The following is a 16,565-nucleotide window of genomic DNA, read 5'->3' on the forward strand; positions in this document are numbered from 1 at the left end:
TATATGCCAGGCAGAGACATGCTATTTTTTAACTAATCTACTTAGGAACAATTTCTGAGACATGACACAGGAGGATACTATAATTTATAAAGTTACTAATTCCTTTGTATTTTCTTCTAAGTCTTAAAATTCTCAAAGTACAAAAGACACACGTATATGGCTGTCAGTGAAGTAAGTAATCTGCAAATAAAATAACATGAGATTCTAGAACAGTGCTAATGGAAGCAAAGAATGAATTAACTCAGCTCTACAGGGTTTAAGTTTTAATTCCTTGAATACAGATGGAAACCCCCTTCCCCCCATTTATATATCCACTACACTGACCACATGTTTACCTTCTGGGTGTTTTGGTTCTGCGTTTGATCTGTTGCTATCAGTCTATGAAACAAGCGTTCTTCAAGATCCACTTTTCGTCTATAGGCATCTGTATCTTCTCTCATTTCTTTTGCAACTGTTTCTTGATTTCTAATAACATTCTGTTAAAAAAAAAATCACCCATCTATAATAGTAATGCTGAAACACAAAAAATGACTTATCTTTTTTCCCAGAATACCAACGTGAACACAAATAAAAACAGTAATCATCTGATTTTCACAGTAAAACACAAACAGCAGTGACATCAGTGAAAGCAAGAGCAAGGCTCTCTGTAAACTCCCTCACCCAGAAATGTACTGAGCGCTCGGCAAAGCCAACCCTTGCAGAACCCTGGGAATCAACCCAAGGCTGTGGCCATCTGGGGACATTTACTCACAAAAATGGCAGGGTCCCGGTAAGAACAGCAAGCGTTGTGGCATTTTTAACTTGCGTTATTCCTACTTCCACCCCCCAACCCCCCCAAGCGCTGCATCAGCCTTGACAACCTGCAGCCCGGCAGCCCGAGGAGGGGGCAAAATGGAGCTGGAGCTCCTCCGCCCTCTCATTCCCAGGGACCCGTCCGTCAGCATCTGACAGTTCTGAAAGACCCCACCCCCACGGCTGTCTTTATTGGACCTGATCCTGAACCGGACCACTTTGAACAGCCTTTTTCCTGGGGACATTTGCTGAAAACAATCAGAGGGAACTGTTGAATACACTGGCTGCCTGAGGTAGGGATCCCAGTTCGTACAAACAGGCTGATCAAAAAGCTTTATAGGACAAGGGGGGGAACTGACGTCCGCAGGGGACTTCGAGAAGCTCCGGCAGATCCCTGGGGCTCTGGAAGGCTGTTATCGATGATATTTGCAGTTATTTCCTAAGGGTTTTTTTCTACTTTTCTAACTATCCATTGGCAGCATAAGTTCCATATAATTAGTTAAAAAGAAAAATGTTTTTCAATTATATGCAGAGGAGATACATGTGTGAAGAAGTTTATCACCAAAAATTGTACACCACTTAAACTACCAACAGCAGAAGAAAAAGTCCAAGTTACGGCTCATCAACAGCCACTACAAATAACAACTACAGAGATATGCATCGTTTAGGAAAATGATTTTATTAAGTGAAAAAGAAACAACAAACTGTACATTGAAATATTTGGCTCCCTTACAATCCTGGATGACACTATGTTTTCCTTAAAACAAAACAAAACAAATAAAATGAATATATAAAACCATGAATAAATCCAGTCTAAAAGAGACTGTATAAATGACACTTTTCTTTTAAAAGAAATAGCTGATTTATACCTTCTCATAAAGTCTTTTTTGTGATTCGAGCTCCAGATGTCTCATTTCTAGGTCTTTGGCTGTGGTAGCAATTTCTCGATCTCTCATATGTATCTACGGTTTAAAACAAACAAATTGTGACTACCAAAAAGAATTTACAAAATAATTTTGTTTAATAGAGTTAGTAATCTTGTAATCTGAACAATTAACTACAAGTATTTAAAATAATAAGTACTGGGCTTTTGAAACCAGAGGAATTGATATTACATTAACATTCACTGTGGAATCTAGGAATAATGTCTGAGTTAAAGTTAAGCTTAATTTTATAAAAACGAAAGCATGATTACCATATGCTCATCTACCCAGACTGGGAGAACAGATGGCAGGTTCTTACCACATTACATTAGCCAATATTATGAGTTAGAAAAACTTGAGCAATTTAAATTTGTGGTGGATGAAAATATAGAATGTTTAATCTTATTAGATGTGACATTTACTTAATGTTCTTTTTGATTAAACTTCTGTACTTTTATGAATTTAGTCTGGCACTAGTAACTTCAAGTTTAAATATAGTGTGGACTCTTCAACCTGTTTATGTCTTTTTTGGATTTAGTTACTTTAAAGGTCACCTGTCTGCAAAATTTGAGTGCTTGGAAGCTTTTCTCTCTTACACACAAGAGGGTCTGGGTAAGGTACTCTTTATAGAGAGAAACTTGGAGACTGCCTTATACCTGATTTTATGAGCAAGGGCAGTAATAACACCGGCAGGTGGAGGAGAGGATCGGCAGAGCAGATGATGCTTTTTAGGAATTCCAATTACAGAAGCCCTCCTGCTTGTGCGTTTTCAGAGATACGGATAGCTAGCTATGTGCCAGGGCAAAATCAGCTCAGCTCTGCTTGCTGCTAAGAGATGTCCTCAGTCACTTGTACGTGGCACTGTGGACTCAAGGGGTCTCACCTGCTGCTGCCTGAACTGTGAGTGGAGAAGTATTTGCAGGTTAGCAGGGTCAGAGCTCACTGTCAGAATCGGGAGACGGAAGGGCCGGGGGCTGGCAGGGTAGGCAGAGGCCCGATCTCACACTGAAAGGACTTTACAGGAGTCTTTGACCAAACAATTGTCTTCCACTGTCTCAAAGGGGTTTGGAATAGGGGTCAGAGTTCTCAGCCTGTATTACTTTTGGAGAAGAACACAGACTTCTCCAGAATAATGAATCATCAACCTCACTAGGTAGTTAAAAGAAACTATAGATTTAAAAAAAAAGTTACAATTAATTAGCTTGAAACAAAAAGTATTATCTCATCCTATAAAAAAGAGATAATAGATTTCTAATACCAATGAATTAAAAATATATCAAATATTTTTTAAATATATAGTATTATACCAAAACGAGGTTTGAAACTCCCTAAATTAATCTATGAAGTCAATGCAATCCTAACTAAAATTCCAATAGGATGGGGGCAAGGTGAGGATTCAGAGAGTCATAAAAATTGCCAAGGCTATCTGAAACGATGAAGATTTGAGAATACTGGGGAAAACTCTGAAAAGGCAGACTAATAGTGGGAATTAGGCCTACTGGTCAGTAAAACACTACAAAGCTGTCATTCAGTGTGGTGCTGCTTAGGAACAAGGTAATGGTGGAGATTAACGGAAAGAAGTAAGCTTGGTCCCCATCTCATTCTCTACATTCAGTCTGCAGACACACCAGGGTCTGGCAAACTTCTGGAAGGGGCTACAGGGTAAACATTTCAGGCTCTGTGGGTCAGTTTGTCACAACAATGCGCCTCTGTCGTTACAGCGCAGTAACTGCCACAGGCAGCATGTAAATATAGGCGTGTGACTGTGTCTCAATAAAACTGTAACCTGAATTTCATGTTTTTTAAATTTTAATCTAATTTTTATGTCATGAAATGTTATTCTTTAATTTTTTTCTTAACCATTTAAAATGTTAAAACTATTCTAAGGCCCAGGCTGGGTAGCAGTCAGTGGGAGCTTTATCCAGATACGCCAAGGTTACGGGTTCAATCCCCATCAGGGCACATTCAAGTATCAACCACTGAATGCATGAATAAGTGCAACAGCAAACTGATGTCTCACTCTCTCTCTTAAATCAATAAGGAAAAAAACATTCTAACTCATGAGCCTTATAAAATAGATGGTAGGCAGACCTGTCAGTGCACTATAATGTGCTGACCCTTGAGATACAACAAAGATTAAAAGAACAAACAAACAAAAAACCCCAGAAAAACATAAAACTAGAAAAGAATATGCATAGTGGTAATATAAGCTTAAAATGGGAAGGTTTTTCTAAATATGTCACAAAACCCAGACGTCATAAAAAACTAATAAAAATGGTTATCTAAAATTAAAATATCTTATATGATAAAAAAAAGACACTATAAACATTCTTAAGAGACAAACAACACAGAGCAGAGGAAAACACAGCAGACAAAGGGTTAAAGCCCCAACCCCATGCTGACAGGGCTGTTGAGCCCCTGAAATGTGACCCGTCCACCACACCAAGGTTTGCTGTGAGTACAAAGTGACCACTAGATTTCAATGAGGGAGTGCAAACGAAAGGTACAACTTCTCATTAACAATACCTTCATGTTAATTACATAATGAAACGCCTGAAAACACGGAGTTAAATAAAATGTTATTAGAAGTAATAGTGATTTTACCTGTCTCTTCTTCCTTTTTTAATGTGGCTGTTAGAAACCTTACAATTACCCATGTGGCTCCCCTCAGATTTCCTGGACACGGCTGTCCCGCAGGACATGGAGAGCCCGTGTAAATCAACAGGAAAAAGACTAACTTGAGAGGAAATGGACAGATGATATGATTTAACCTCACTAGCAATAAATATATAAATAAAAATAAAAAAGCAAATTAAAATATACCAGTTCTCACCTATCAGACTGGCAAATATTAAGATGAGTGCACTTCAGATTAACTGGGGTATGGATATTCTTACACACTTAAAATAGCTTACGTGGGTTCATCTTTGGAGGGCAATTGGCATACCCTGGAAATTACTTCAAGTATGTGGGCAAATATTGAAAAATCTGGGCTGAGAAAGTACAGCCTGGTCCTGTTTTTTATAGTGAAACACTGCAATCAGTGTAAAGGTCCAACAGCAAAGGACTAGTTAAATAAAGTATGACATGTTCATACAATGAAATACTAGTCAACCATAAAAAAGAAAAAAAGATATAGAATCATTTTTTAACAATTTATGTCTGGGGATGAAATGAGAGAAGAGTGGGCAAGATCCATTTTTAATTTCATTATTTCATAATGGAAACTTCTTTTTTAGCTGGCCATGTATAATTTTTATAATAAAAAACAGTATTTCCTCCACTTCACTATTAACATGATGGTCAATTGATACTCCCATTTTCAGAGAAAGAGTCACCAAGGACACTGGACAACCTGACTAATTTTCTTGGCATTTCTAAAACATTTAACCATTAATGAAATAGATGAAAGAGAGTGAGAATAGCTGAGGGAAAGAGTCAATTAATTTAGAGGGGCTATTTAACATTCATTGTGAACTGCAGGGGTAATATTTAGCTTCAAGGTGTCCATTACATTTCAATGAGAATACAGGAGCACTCAGATAAAGAGTAATAAACCTTTCTGCTGATTTCATCATCCAGTCTCCTGAGCTCCATTTCCTGCTGATCTTGCTGGAGCTTCAGAAAACGCCTTCTTGCAGCCTCTTGCAGGTGCATTTCCTTCACTTTCAGCTCCCTTCGCACAGCAGCCAGCCTTCAACACAGAAGACAGGGATGGGCAAAAGGAGGTTTACGGCTGTTCATGCGGAAAAAGCCATGCAGGTGGTGCTTATTGCAACGGCTTTATTAACTCAAAAGGATATCACAGTGGCATAGTGCATGTCTTTTTCAGAAATTTTTTTTTAAAAAAGATTTTATTTTTTAGAGACAGGGGAAGGGAGGGAGAAAGAGAGAAAGGGAAAGACCAATGTGAGAGAAACATCTATCAGGTGCCTCCTGCATGACCCCAGCCAGGGATTGAACCCACAACCCAGGCATAGCACCTCAGGGGAATCGAACCAGTGACCCCTCAGCTTGCAAGACGATGCCCAAACCACTGAACCACACCAGTCAGGGCTTCAGTAACTCTTTTGAACCCATAGTAGAAATCTTTTTTAAAGTCACATTCAGGAATAAGAATCAATAAACACAGACGTTTCCTAGCAACGAGGCTTACTCAGTCTCAGTGCTCATCCCATAATCTTTATTTCAACATTTTACTTTAATAAGCATTTGATACTTCTTCTCCTGTCCTCTGAAGTATGAAATGCATGAGATAATCATTCTGTGTTTCAATGTTCAGGTCACACAGATATGTTTAAAACATAATTTAAAAATTATGCTCCCCAGAGGTAATTTGTCAAGGTAACTTCTGCCCACTGTGGAATACTGTTTCGAACAACGTCCTCCCAGGTACACGAGCTCTTGTGCCACTTCCGGGTCAGCAGTGCAGTTATATCGAGGTCAGGATAGCTTTAGAATTACATTTTACTAGATGCCATTGTTTTTGAAAAGTGGCATATACACATATTCCTTTTTATTAACTTAAATATTTGCTTAATGGAAATACCACAGCTGGGTAATCCCATAGTGTTCATGAAAAATTTAAAATAAATTGTTCAACTAACTCCTATGTCCCGATTTTTTCAAAGCGATACAACATACCTCTGGTTTTGCTGCATCACCCTCTCCTCCTCCTGCAGGAGCATTTCTCTCCTGGTTTCTTCAGCTTTACGAAGTAGTTCTTGTTTTTGGTACCAAGCTTCATCTTCGACTCTTTGTTGGTCCACTTCAGCTTGCATATTCTGAACCGCCTGCCTTAAGTAGGTAATATTTATTATTATATAAAAATGCAAACAAGAAAACTGAGTAATTTACGTCTAAGAACAACCAAAACACAAAATGTATACCTGATTAATAGTTACTTATTTTACTTCTGTATATAAGAATTAAATAGCTTTAAAGATATCTCTAGCCTTTAGATGTTTATTTTACACAAATACTTAATAATTTACATGTCTTTTTCATTAAAAGCTTTCTTGTTTATAGTTATAACAGATTTTGATTATACTGAAGAACAACTTTTCCATGATTACCTCTCTCTTAAGTAATCCAATTCATCATTTCTAATTCTTTCTCGTTCCTGTGTCTGATAGTCCACAATGAACTTGGGATATTGATTAAACACTGGATACTGTCCTTTTGTCAGCGCCATGAAAACACCGAGCATGCGCTCTGGATGAATATCCGGAGGCGTGGTATCCATGAGACGATAAGCTTCTCTGATTACCACACTTATATCCAGGTTATTCCGATGGTGAAAAAAGTACTGTAAGAAAACTTTGTGTTTAAATCTAGATTTACCTAACAAAGCAATTGCAGGCAGAATTAAAATAGGAGTTTAAAAATGTAAGTGTGAATTTATCTTCAAGAAGACTTTTTTCAAATAAGCTGAAGCTTTTTGTAACCCAAGATCCAATGTCATATTTTCAAAATGTAAAAAAATTTCACAACCATATTATAAACTTCTGAAATAACACTTAAAATTTTAACTCAAAATGAAGGCTTCCTGTATAATAGAGGCATGTTTCAACAATGAATAAATACTTCTGGAATTTTTTTCCTTCAAAATCTAAAATAAATAAACTCATAAAAAATTAACCTTTGAAAACAAATTAGCTTGATTAAAAAGAAAATCTGAAATATTTCCACATTGTCTTGTTTTCCTGGCAGATCCAAATTCATACAGCATGGGCAAAAGTAGGTTTGTAATTGTCCATATGGAAAATAATACAATAATTAATAAACAATAATGCAAGAACAAACTGTGTTTCCTGTACTCACAACTCTAAACCTATTTTTGCCCCACCTTGTACACACACGTATCTGTGAGCATAAAGTAAAAAGAAAGTTTAACTTGACAGGGACCGTAAAATAAGCAACAAACAAAAAACAAAACCCAATTTAATTCATTCTGTCTACCAAAAGAACCTCTCCATTAAAAAAAAAAAAAGGTTTTATTTATTTCTAGAGAGAGAGAGGAATGGAGGGAGAAAGAGAGGGAGAGAAACATCACTGTGTGGTTGCCTCTCACGCGCCCCCAAATGGGGACCTGGCCCGCAACCTAGTCCTGTGCCCTGACTGGGAATCAAACCGGCGACCCTTTAGTTTACAGGCTGGTGCTCAATCCATTGGGCCACACCAGCCAGGGTAGAACCTCACCTTTTAAAAACCACCTCTAATGCTTTCTTTCAGTCTCTTTCCTGCCATGCTTCAAAATTCTCATCGTTACCATTCTGCATGTGTAATAAGCATCCAGATTATCAAAGACCAGATGGGTCATTGTGAGATCATGCACAGAATAAACCTAATTGTTAAATATCCTTTACACAGACAAAAAAAAAGGCACAAAGCTCCCATATTATCATGATTCTTTTCTGAAGCTATGATATTAAGACTACTGGTCTGCTGTATTGCCTGCTGAATTGTCTACAAACTATGAAAGGACACAGGTGTGGTATAACTTGCTCTCGACTATATTCCTACCTCCAGCACCTGTACCAGACATACGGTAGGTACTCAATAATTAATAGGTTTTTCAATGGAAATAAATGAAATTTGAGAACTGCTCCCTAAGAACAAGGATATTTACCTCGAAATCATCTTTTAGATTACAGTTGAGCAAAGGACCCCTAGAACATAAGTTGTAGGCGACAATGGTCATCAGGAGGAACGACGGATGGTTGGAAAAGACATTATCAAATAATTTGAGCCACTCCTCTCTGGTCAGCACCTCTGAGAACACCGTTTCAAGAAGAGGCCACGCGTACAGCTAAAATGAATAAGAAAACATTTATTAGTTTTCCAGGGAGAAGTCATCACAACGTCATTGTTAATACTGTCCTATGTTTGGTTTAGTTATTAAAAGTATTATATTAAAAACATAATTATGAAAAGAACTACCTTAATTTGGACCCTTCTTTATAGACTTTCAGGAAAGCAGTTTAATGAGAAAAAAGAAGGAAATACTGTTAAAAAATACAATAATAGTATGTTTCTTATTATACTCTTTCAAGAAAATGCTGTTTGATTTATGGGAGAACCAATGTTAGCTTCCAGAATAAGTTACATATTCTCAGAACCTGGCACTTCTTACCTGGGAGGTTATATCATGACCTATGAAGTGCTGTAGCAGTTCCTTGTCGTGAAAGGCCAACACGTTTTCTATCATAGCAAGAATATTGATGGGAGGATTAGGAAAATATTCAAACCAGTGTTGACACCAATTGACTATGAAGAAAAAAAAATGGAAATTTATCGTTACCTTTCTATATTACCAAAGGACTTCGCAATTCTTAAATACATCCACTTTTCATGTCTCCCATATGCCCATTAATAACGAAAACAACTTAACTCTTTAAATTCTAGAACAACAGATTTAAAAATTCCATCATGTGAACATGATAGGTCAGGTCAGGTTAATAGAAATTTGCCAGTTTCTTCAGTGCAGTCAGTGAGAAACAGACAAATGACTTCCGAAAGCATTCCTGATCCTAGCTACGAGGCACTTGGTTGTTGATTTGTTCCTTGTCCTTTTAAAATAAAACTTCTGGTATTACTGGCAGGGCAAACTAGTACATCTTTTTGGAGAATCAACTAGAAAATTCATATTTTATGACCTAATAATGCCAATTTTGGGAATCCATGAAAAAGAAATTATAAATAAGTGCATGTGAAGATAGCTATAACATTGTTACTTTTATTAGGTAAAAATTAGAAACAACCTCAATGTCCAACAATAGATTAAATTAGTACATGCACATCATGGAATAGTATAGTCAATAAAATGTTTTATAAAGTTTTAAAAATCAGGAAAATATATATAACATATTAAAAATAGTATGATTATAAAAATAAAAAATATATAGAAAAAAACCCCAGAAGTCTAGCAGTTGGGGAATAGATAAATTATAGTACATCTAATGATGAACTATATTATGCAGGCAATAAATTATGTTCTTCAATATTTAATGATTTGGGGGAAATGCTCTGGGCAAGAGGGATATTGGTAGATTTTCTTTTCTTTTGTATGTTTTCCTATATTTTCTCCAATGATCAGTGAAAATTTATCAAAGCAAATACAATGTCATAAAATGAACCAAAAAATATAAAGAGAGATATTCACAATATGTATGCTTGGAGCTTTTTACTTCTTCATTTCAAAACTTTACTGCTATAATTAAGTACTTACTCCCTCTCTCTTGTGTACAAGAAAAACACTTTAAGTAATTTAAAAATACCTATAAAATTGGTTACTTTTGTTAAAACACCCGATAATTTGAGTCCAGGTTATTTACTGTTTGACTGATCTGATTTTACCAACGTGACAGAGAGGACTCACTGCTCAGTGCAGAGGATGACGGCGACCAGCAGTAAACACAATGGCTGGAAATTCAGGCTACGGAGTCTGACTGTCGGGGCCAGGCCTTGTTCTGCCATTAACTCACCCGGGGAACTTAAGCTCTCGGCGCCTCTTTGCTCATGTGTGATAAGGGGATAATGCCCCCGCCTACCTCATAGGATCGTTGTAAGGATTAATGAGTTAATAAGGACAAAACGCTAAGAAAGGCACATGGCACACGAAGTTCTCCCATGCCCGCTGTGGGTGATGAGAAGGCCGTGGGGGCCAGCACCCTTCCTGCAGTCCCGTGAGTAACAGCTGACTTGCGGTGAGTAACGCACCTGCCTCCTCCCGACTGACTGACAGCACTTAGCCCACAGCAGTGCCCTCTAAAGCACAACTATCCAAGTTTCCTTGTAAATAAAAAGTGTGTGTGTCAGTGTCTGCACTAGCCATTTCGTGCTCTGTATCTGACTGCTTCACACCAGAACTGTTAAACGTTACAAAGGTGCAAGGACATTAGGGAAATGTACAAGAATTCACTCTTAGTTTCACTATTTAATGCTTATTTACTTACTTATTAGAGTAGCAACGACTTCGAAACAGATGAGCTGGTTGTTCTGGAACAATTTCACAAATGGAAATGCCAGGAGGGGAAGATATGGTGTTTCACTAAAGATGGCAGACCAGTGAGCCAGTGCAGACAGGGTTCTGAGCATGAAATAAGGAAATAAAGACCAGAAAACAGTTTATTATTCGAATTTATTTGAATAGGCAATATAGTCACACAATAAAAAATTTGATACAGAAGGTACATTGGCTCAAAATTCTCCCTCCTACCTTTACTATCTAGGTCACCGCCCCAGAACCACTGTTGAAAGTATAAATCCTTCCCTGGCCGGTGTGGCTCAGTGGATTGAGCACCGACCAGTAAACTGAAGGGCCGTTGGTTCAGTTCTGAGCCAGGGCACATGCCTGTGCTGTGGGTCAGGACCCCGCTGGGGGTGTGTGAGAGGCAAACGATCTCTCACACAACACTGTTTCTCTTCCTCTCTGTCTCCCTCTCTTCCCCTCTCTCTAAAAATAAATAAATAAAATCTTTATAAAAAAAGAAAGTATAAATCCTTTTTTAAAAAAATCACAAATGGTGGTATATTACAAACATTGTTCTGCACCTTGCATTTTTCACATTATAGTATCTTGGAAAGAGTTCCTATCGTCATATCTGGAGCTTCTTCATGAGATTTTACAGATACAGAAGAAGACACACATTACTTTCTTTAACCGGGCCCTATGGGTATGTAAGTGGTTTCCAATCTTTAACAAATGATGCTGCCCTTAATGTCCCTTATATGTACATCATTCTTCATGTGGGAACAGTTGGATAAAATCCTAGAAGTGAGAGAGCTGAGTCGAAGGACATGTGTGAGTAATTTCTACAGCCACCGCTAAATTATTCTCCACCAAAGCGTCCATTTTCACTCCCATTAGCAGGTAAAGGGATGCCAATTTTCTCACTCTTGTCAACATACCTGATTACCAACTTTCTTTTTGAATCTTTATGTGAGAAATGGTATTTCAATATCGTTTTCAAAACAGATGTATTTTTCAAGGTAGTTTAAATCGACGTTTCTTTTATGATGAAGGAGGTTAAGCATTTTTTCATGTTTAAAAACCACTTCTACTGCTATGAACTATGTGACTTAAAATCTGGTGATTTTAAATCTGCGTACCTGGTTGAGGTAGTGTCTGCTGAGTTTCTGTACTATAAAATCACTCTTTTCCCATTTGGGTATGACAAATATTTTAGAGGACGTACACACTGCTGCAATGCACTGAACGTACCTCTGCAGTACTCTGAGGAGCTTCCTACTTTTAATGGGGTATTCCTTCTGGAGGTGGAGAAATGCCACGTGGACGCCTTTGTCCATCAGGCTACTGAACGCGGTGTGATTTTCCGGCAGCTGCAGCAGGGAGCGCCAGATGAACATTCTGAAATGACAGTTTAGGTTTAACCAAGAGAAATTTGGGGAGTAAAACCGACTTAATGTGAAAGAATCAATTTTACCTGTATTTTGTTGGATATTCACCATAGCCTTTTAATAAGATTTGTAAACGTTTTTTGTTTAATCCACCTGACAATTCATTCTATAAAGAAAAAATACCAATAAATGACATAACCATAAAACTAAAAAGATAAACTAGTCCACAGTGACTTTACAGTACAACACACAACACACAATCTCTCTCTCCCTCTCCCATCCACCTCCCAAAGAATTACTCAAAGGTAATTGTAACTTTGACTTTCTTATGGAGTTTTTAAAATGAATACTTAAGTATTCATATCCTTTGTAAATCAAATTGAGATCCAAGTATATAGTTCTTGTAGCTTGCTTTTTATATGTAACATACTATATTTATTTTCCTTTCCTCCTAAATATTCTTCTATTTCCAGTGTATAGCTCTATCATATACATATGATTAGTTACCTACTACTGAACATTTTGATTGATTCTAAGTTTTTCTTGAATGAATCTCGCTTTCTCTCTCCCTCTCTCTCTCTCTCTTTCACACACACACACACAGAGTAACAGATGATCTCACACAAGGCAAAAAGATGAACTGATACCTTCTTTCTGAAGAATACTTTGGCTATTATTATCAAAATTTTTATGCATATACTCAGACTTAAAATCTACATAGATTCACTTGTGAAAATGTTTGAAGATAACTGTAGAAGGATAGCCACTGATTCACAAATTGTATTAACAGAAGACTGACAATGCGGCCTACGTGCCAGTCAGCAGAGCACTAGTTAAGTGAAAAGACACCCATAAATGCAATACTAGCCAAACATTTTTAAACGCTGTAGCACTACATGCAATAATATAAACAGATATTCAATCTGTCAAGTGATAAGAGGAAGTTATAGAACAGTGCTAAAGTGCGATTACATTGATGAAAAAATAAAAAGGTACTATATGCAGATATATGTATGTTTATATATGCACAGAAAACTTCAGAAAGGATGTCAACGACTATTAATAAGGGGTACCCTCTGAGGAGCGCGATGAAGACCGGGCTAGGGAACAGGCATGAAGAAAGGCAGGCTGTTACTCTTCCCTCTAGAGCCTTCTACACCATCATCGCCTGACAGATAAGCACGCCGCAAATGTAACCACGTTAAAAAAATTAAAAAGATGCAGGCAAAATTAAGTTTAATATAATATATATTAGGTAACCCAATATAATCAAAACATTGTCATTTCAACATCCAATCAACCTAAGATGATTAATTATTAGGATATTTTACAGTGCGTTGTCCACACTGAGTTTTCAGCACCTGAGATGTGTTTCACACGTGCAGTACCTCCACGTCCAGACTAGCCACGTCTCCCGCGCTCATCAGCCACGTGTGGCTACTGGAGAGCATATTGGACGGTGCAATTCTATACCGTTTGACTTTTTAAAAAACCATGAGCATGTCTTAACTTTATATTAAAACGCTTAGAAGCATGTCATAATTTCAGTCACCGCTTCCTTCTCTTCGTGTTATTTTCTTTCCCACGAAAGGGAAGAGTGACGATGGCTGGAAGGCATGAGACTTGTCTATGGCAGAGTCACGACAAACAACAGCTTAAGTATGATACAGCCTCACCTCTTTGTTTTCAGAACTGCCAGTCAGGTCCTGTTTCAATATCCTAGTCTGTATCTTGGTTTCCCTTGACTTGGCTGGCCGCCGTACCCTTCCGGACGTCACTTTCATCTTCAGGTCACCAGCTGTCGGCTTCCTCTTGGGCTGATCGTCAATCACTTTCACCAGAGGAGGAGGTGGCTAAAGGGAACAAAAAAATCCAGTAGCCATTCTTGGAAAACAGACCTCCTAACATAGGATTAACGAAATTTGTTTTGATCCATTTAATAATGTGCCTTAATATATATAATTATTCTTCAGACAAAAAATAAAATATCTAAGAACGTTCCCTTGTTAACTAACAAATCAAAGCAAATTTCTGCCAAATTCCTTTGACGAACACAATGAAGCTCCACAATTAACAACAACGAACAGAATTTAATTTATTCCATGAAAGCTGGCCTTTCATCATAGACTACAGTCCTTTCTACACTTCCATGGTCAAGTTAGTGGTGAGGCCATCACTGCGGCAGGAGAGGAGCTGTCAGGCCTGTGGCCCCCAGAATGCTGGGACAAGCACCCAAGCATCCTTCCGGCTCAAGGGAAATTTTTCTTGGGAAACTGGCCAGAAGCCTGGGCCCTGCCTCTCTGTCCTTGATGACATTTTTAAATCTGCATAAGCCGGTTCTTAGTTCCTTACTGCATCACGGGCTTAAGGTTCAGACAGCGTGACTTAGATACCAAACCCTCATTTTATTGGACCCTGTAAGACAGAAAAAGAAGCCCCACAACTCCAATTCACTTAAGGTAAAAGGGTTCACTGAAACATTTTCTCCATGAATAGTACACTCTTTGAGATAAAAGATCTCTGTTCAAAGGAAATGAGCAGATAAGGTACCTGAGGCTTTCTGAGTTCTAAGTACGATTAAAGTACAATGACTTTCACAGGGTATTTAAGTGTTTAAGACCATTATTCCTGAATATTCTCTGAGTAATTAGCCCAGATCCAAATCAAAGACAAGGTGAAGGTGTGATTTAAAAAAATTTTTTGGGCCCCGACCAGTGTGGCTCAATTGGTTGGGTGTCATGCCACAAAGCAAAAGGTCCCAGTTCGATTCCCAGTCAGGGCACATGCCTGGGTTGTGGGTTTAGTCCCTGGTCGTCTGTGTATGAGAGGCAACCAGTCGCTGTTTCTCTCATCGATGTTTCTTTCCCTCCCTTCCCTTGTCTCTAAAAATAAAATCTTTAAAAATAAAATAAAAACTTTTTTGAAACCACTGTGATAATTCCTTTCATGTGAGAACAACACAAGGAACACCCCATATGTCCAAATAAGTACATTGGAGTTCAGAAAAACACATATCCCACACATCACCTTGCATTCAAACTGTCATGAAATCTAGAAGTGTTTTTCTATGGCGTATAATGAAAATAAGTCACCACTCTTCAGGGAAACTCTTTGAAGCAGAAATCAAACTTTTCTGACCTCCTCCCCTTTCACCCCCAACAGAAATAAACAGAACAAAGCAAATACCTTGACTCTTTAAAAAGAAACAAAAACATAAGACTACTAAAAGACTACTTTGAGACTTCAAACAAAGACTTTCCCATGCTGCCTTCACAGGTTCAGGACTTCTGCTTTGGAAACTTGCAGCCTACGTACCACAGGAGACCAAAGACTACGGTCAGCTGTCGTACGCACGCGTGCCCAGCACTGGGAAATGTGTACAGTAGGTAGGGTGCTAATACACCCGGCCCAGATATTGCCCTTGTTCTAACACTATGACAGCATTTCAAGTTTTAACTTGGGAAGATTTTTAAGTGTTTTTCTAGGATACATTGTTATTTACTCACATCAAGAAAGAGAATCAGGATAATACAAAGTATAATAGGGACAACTCTGACCAAAAATGAGCATAATGGCCACTTCCTCAACGATTTCATTTTTCAATTCTTTATCTATGCAATATAATCGACAGTGGTCTGTCTTCTGAATGTTGCCCATCTTTAATAGCCTTGAACTATCTTCTCTCTAACCTCAATCTACTCTCCAAATCTTTACTAAATTTCTGTTCAAGTGCCACATCTTTTCCTGCTGGAACCCATGCTCTTTCACGAAATACAATCTCCCGAAAGGCAGAGCCTGAGATGCGACCTGCGTTGCCACACCTCAGAAGTGTCAAAACCTGAACCTGTAAGTGGGAATTGCTTACTTCATTAGCACAATACCAGGAGCCCTCCAGTGGCAAGAAAAGAGGACTTGGGAATGGGATACGGCCAAGTGAGGGTTTGTGGACACTGTGGCCCTGGGCATCTGTGCAGGTGTGGAACAGCCAGACGCATCGGTGGTGCTAGTAATGTGCCCAGGAAAGAGAGGAAAGATTATCCTACTGCTGATATAAGCTAACGTTTTGGGTCAGTATGATCTCAGTTTGCCTAACAAATTGAGAGGAAGCAGAGAGGTCAGTAACTTACTCTTCCCTTGGTTTTTCTCAGGTCTCTCGCTGCTTCTATTAGTAACATCTGAGCTCCATTCAGGTAGGCTGAAAACTCTCTCATTAAGAGCAAATAACATACCATTTAAACCTTTAAAGTTTACAAAAGCAGCAGAGTGCAACAACTCCACACGCTTGAAGGAAACGCACGCACCGCACCCGGCAGACAGGCATCCCTCGCAGCGGTTCGTTCTCTCAGGTCCCCGCAAACGCCGAGTTGGCCACCGCTCCCGGGAAAATTCCAGGTCCCTGTGAGTCTCCCTGGTCACAGTTTTGTCCGTTAACAACACCTCACATTGCTTTGTGTCTGTTTCTGATTACAAACGCGCATGCACTCAGGC

General features: G+C 38.4%; 1 protein-coding gene across 1 annotated transcript in view; it reads right to left on the reverse strand.

Moving 5' to 3' along the window:
* Window positions 1-16,565, reverse strand: part of TBC1D31 (TBC1 domain family member 31) — a 45,773-nt gene that overhangs the window by 9,770 nt on the left and 19,438 nt on the right. The window contains exons 8-18 of the mRNA XM_090283403.1: window positions 13,754-13,930; window positions 12,164-12,243; window positions 11,941-12,087; window positions 10,673-10,806; window positions 8,851-8,984; window positions 8,347-8,526; window positions 6,791-7,023; window positions 6,360-6,512; window positions 5,274-5,409; window positions 1,662-1,754; window positions 336-476 (exon numbers count right to left, since the gene is read on the reverse strand). Coding sequence (XP_090139529.1) covers window positions 336-476; window positions 1,662-1,754; window positions 5,274-5,409; window positions 6,360-6,512; window positions 6,791-7,023; window positions 8,347-8,526; window positions 8,851-8,984; window positions 10,673-10,806; window positions 11,941-12,087; window positions 12,164-12,243; window positions 13,754-13,930 — 1,608 coding nt within the window. The remainder of the gene's footprint in view (window positions 1-335; window positions 477-1,661; window positions 1,755-5,273; window positions 5,410-6,359; window positions 6,513-6,790; window positions 7,024-8,346; window positions 8,527-8,850; window positions 8,985-10,672; window positions 10,807-11,940; window positions 12,088-12,163; window positions 12,244-13,753; window positions 13,931-16,565) is intronic.

The sequence above is a fragment of the Furipterus horrens genome, unplaced genomic scaffold, assembly GCF_987537825.1.
Source record: "Furipterus horrens unplaced genomic scaffold, mFurHor1.1.pri manual_scaffold_7, whole genome shotgun sequence".
NCBI lineage: Eukaryota > Metazoa > Chordata > Mammalia > Chiroptera > Furipteridae > Furipterus > Furipterus horrens.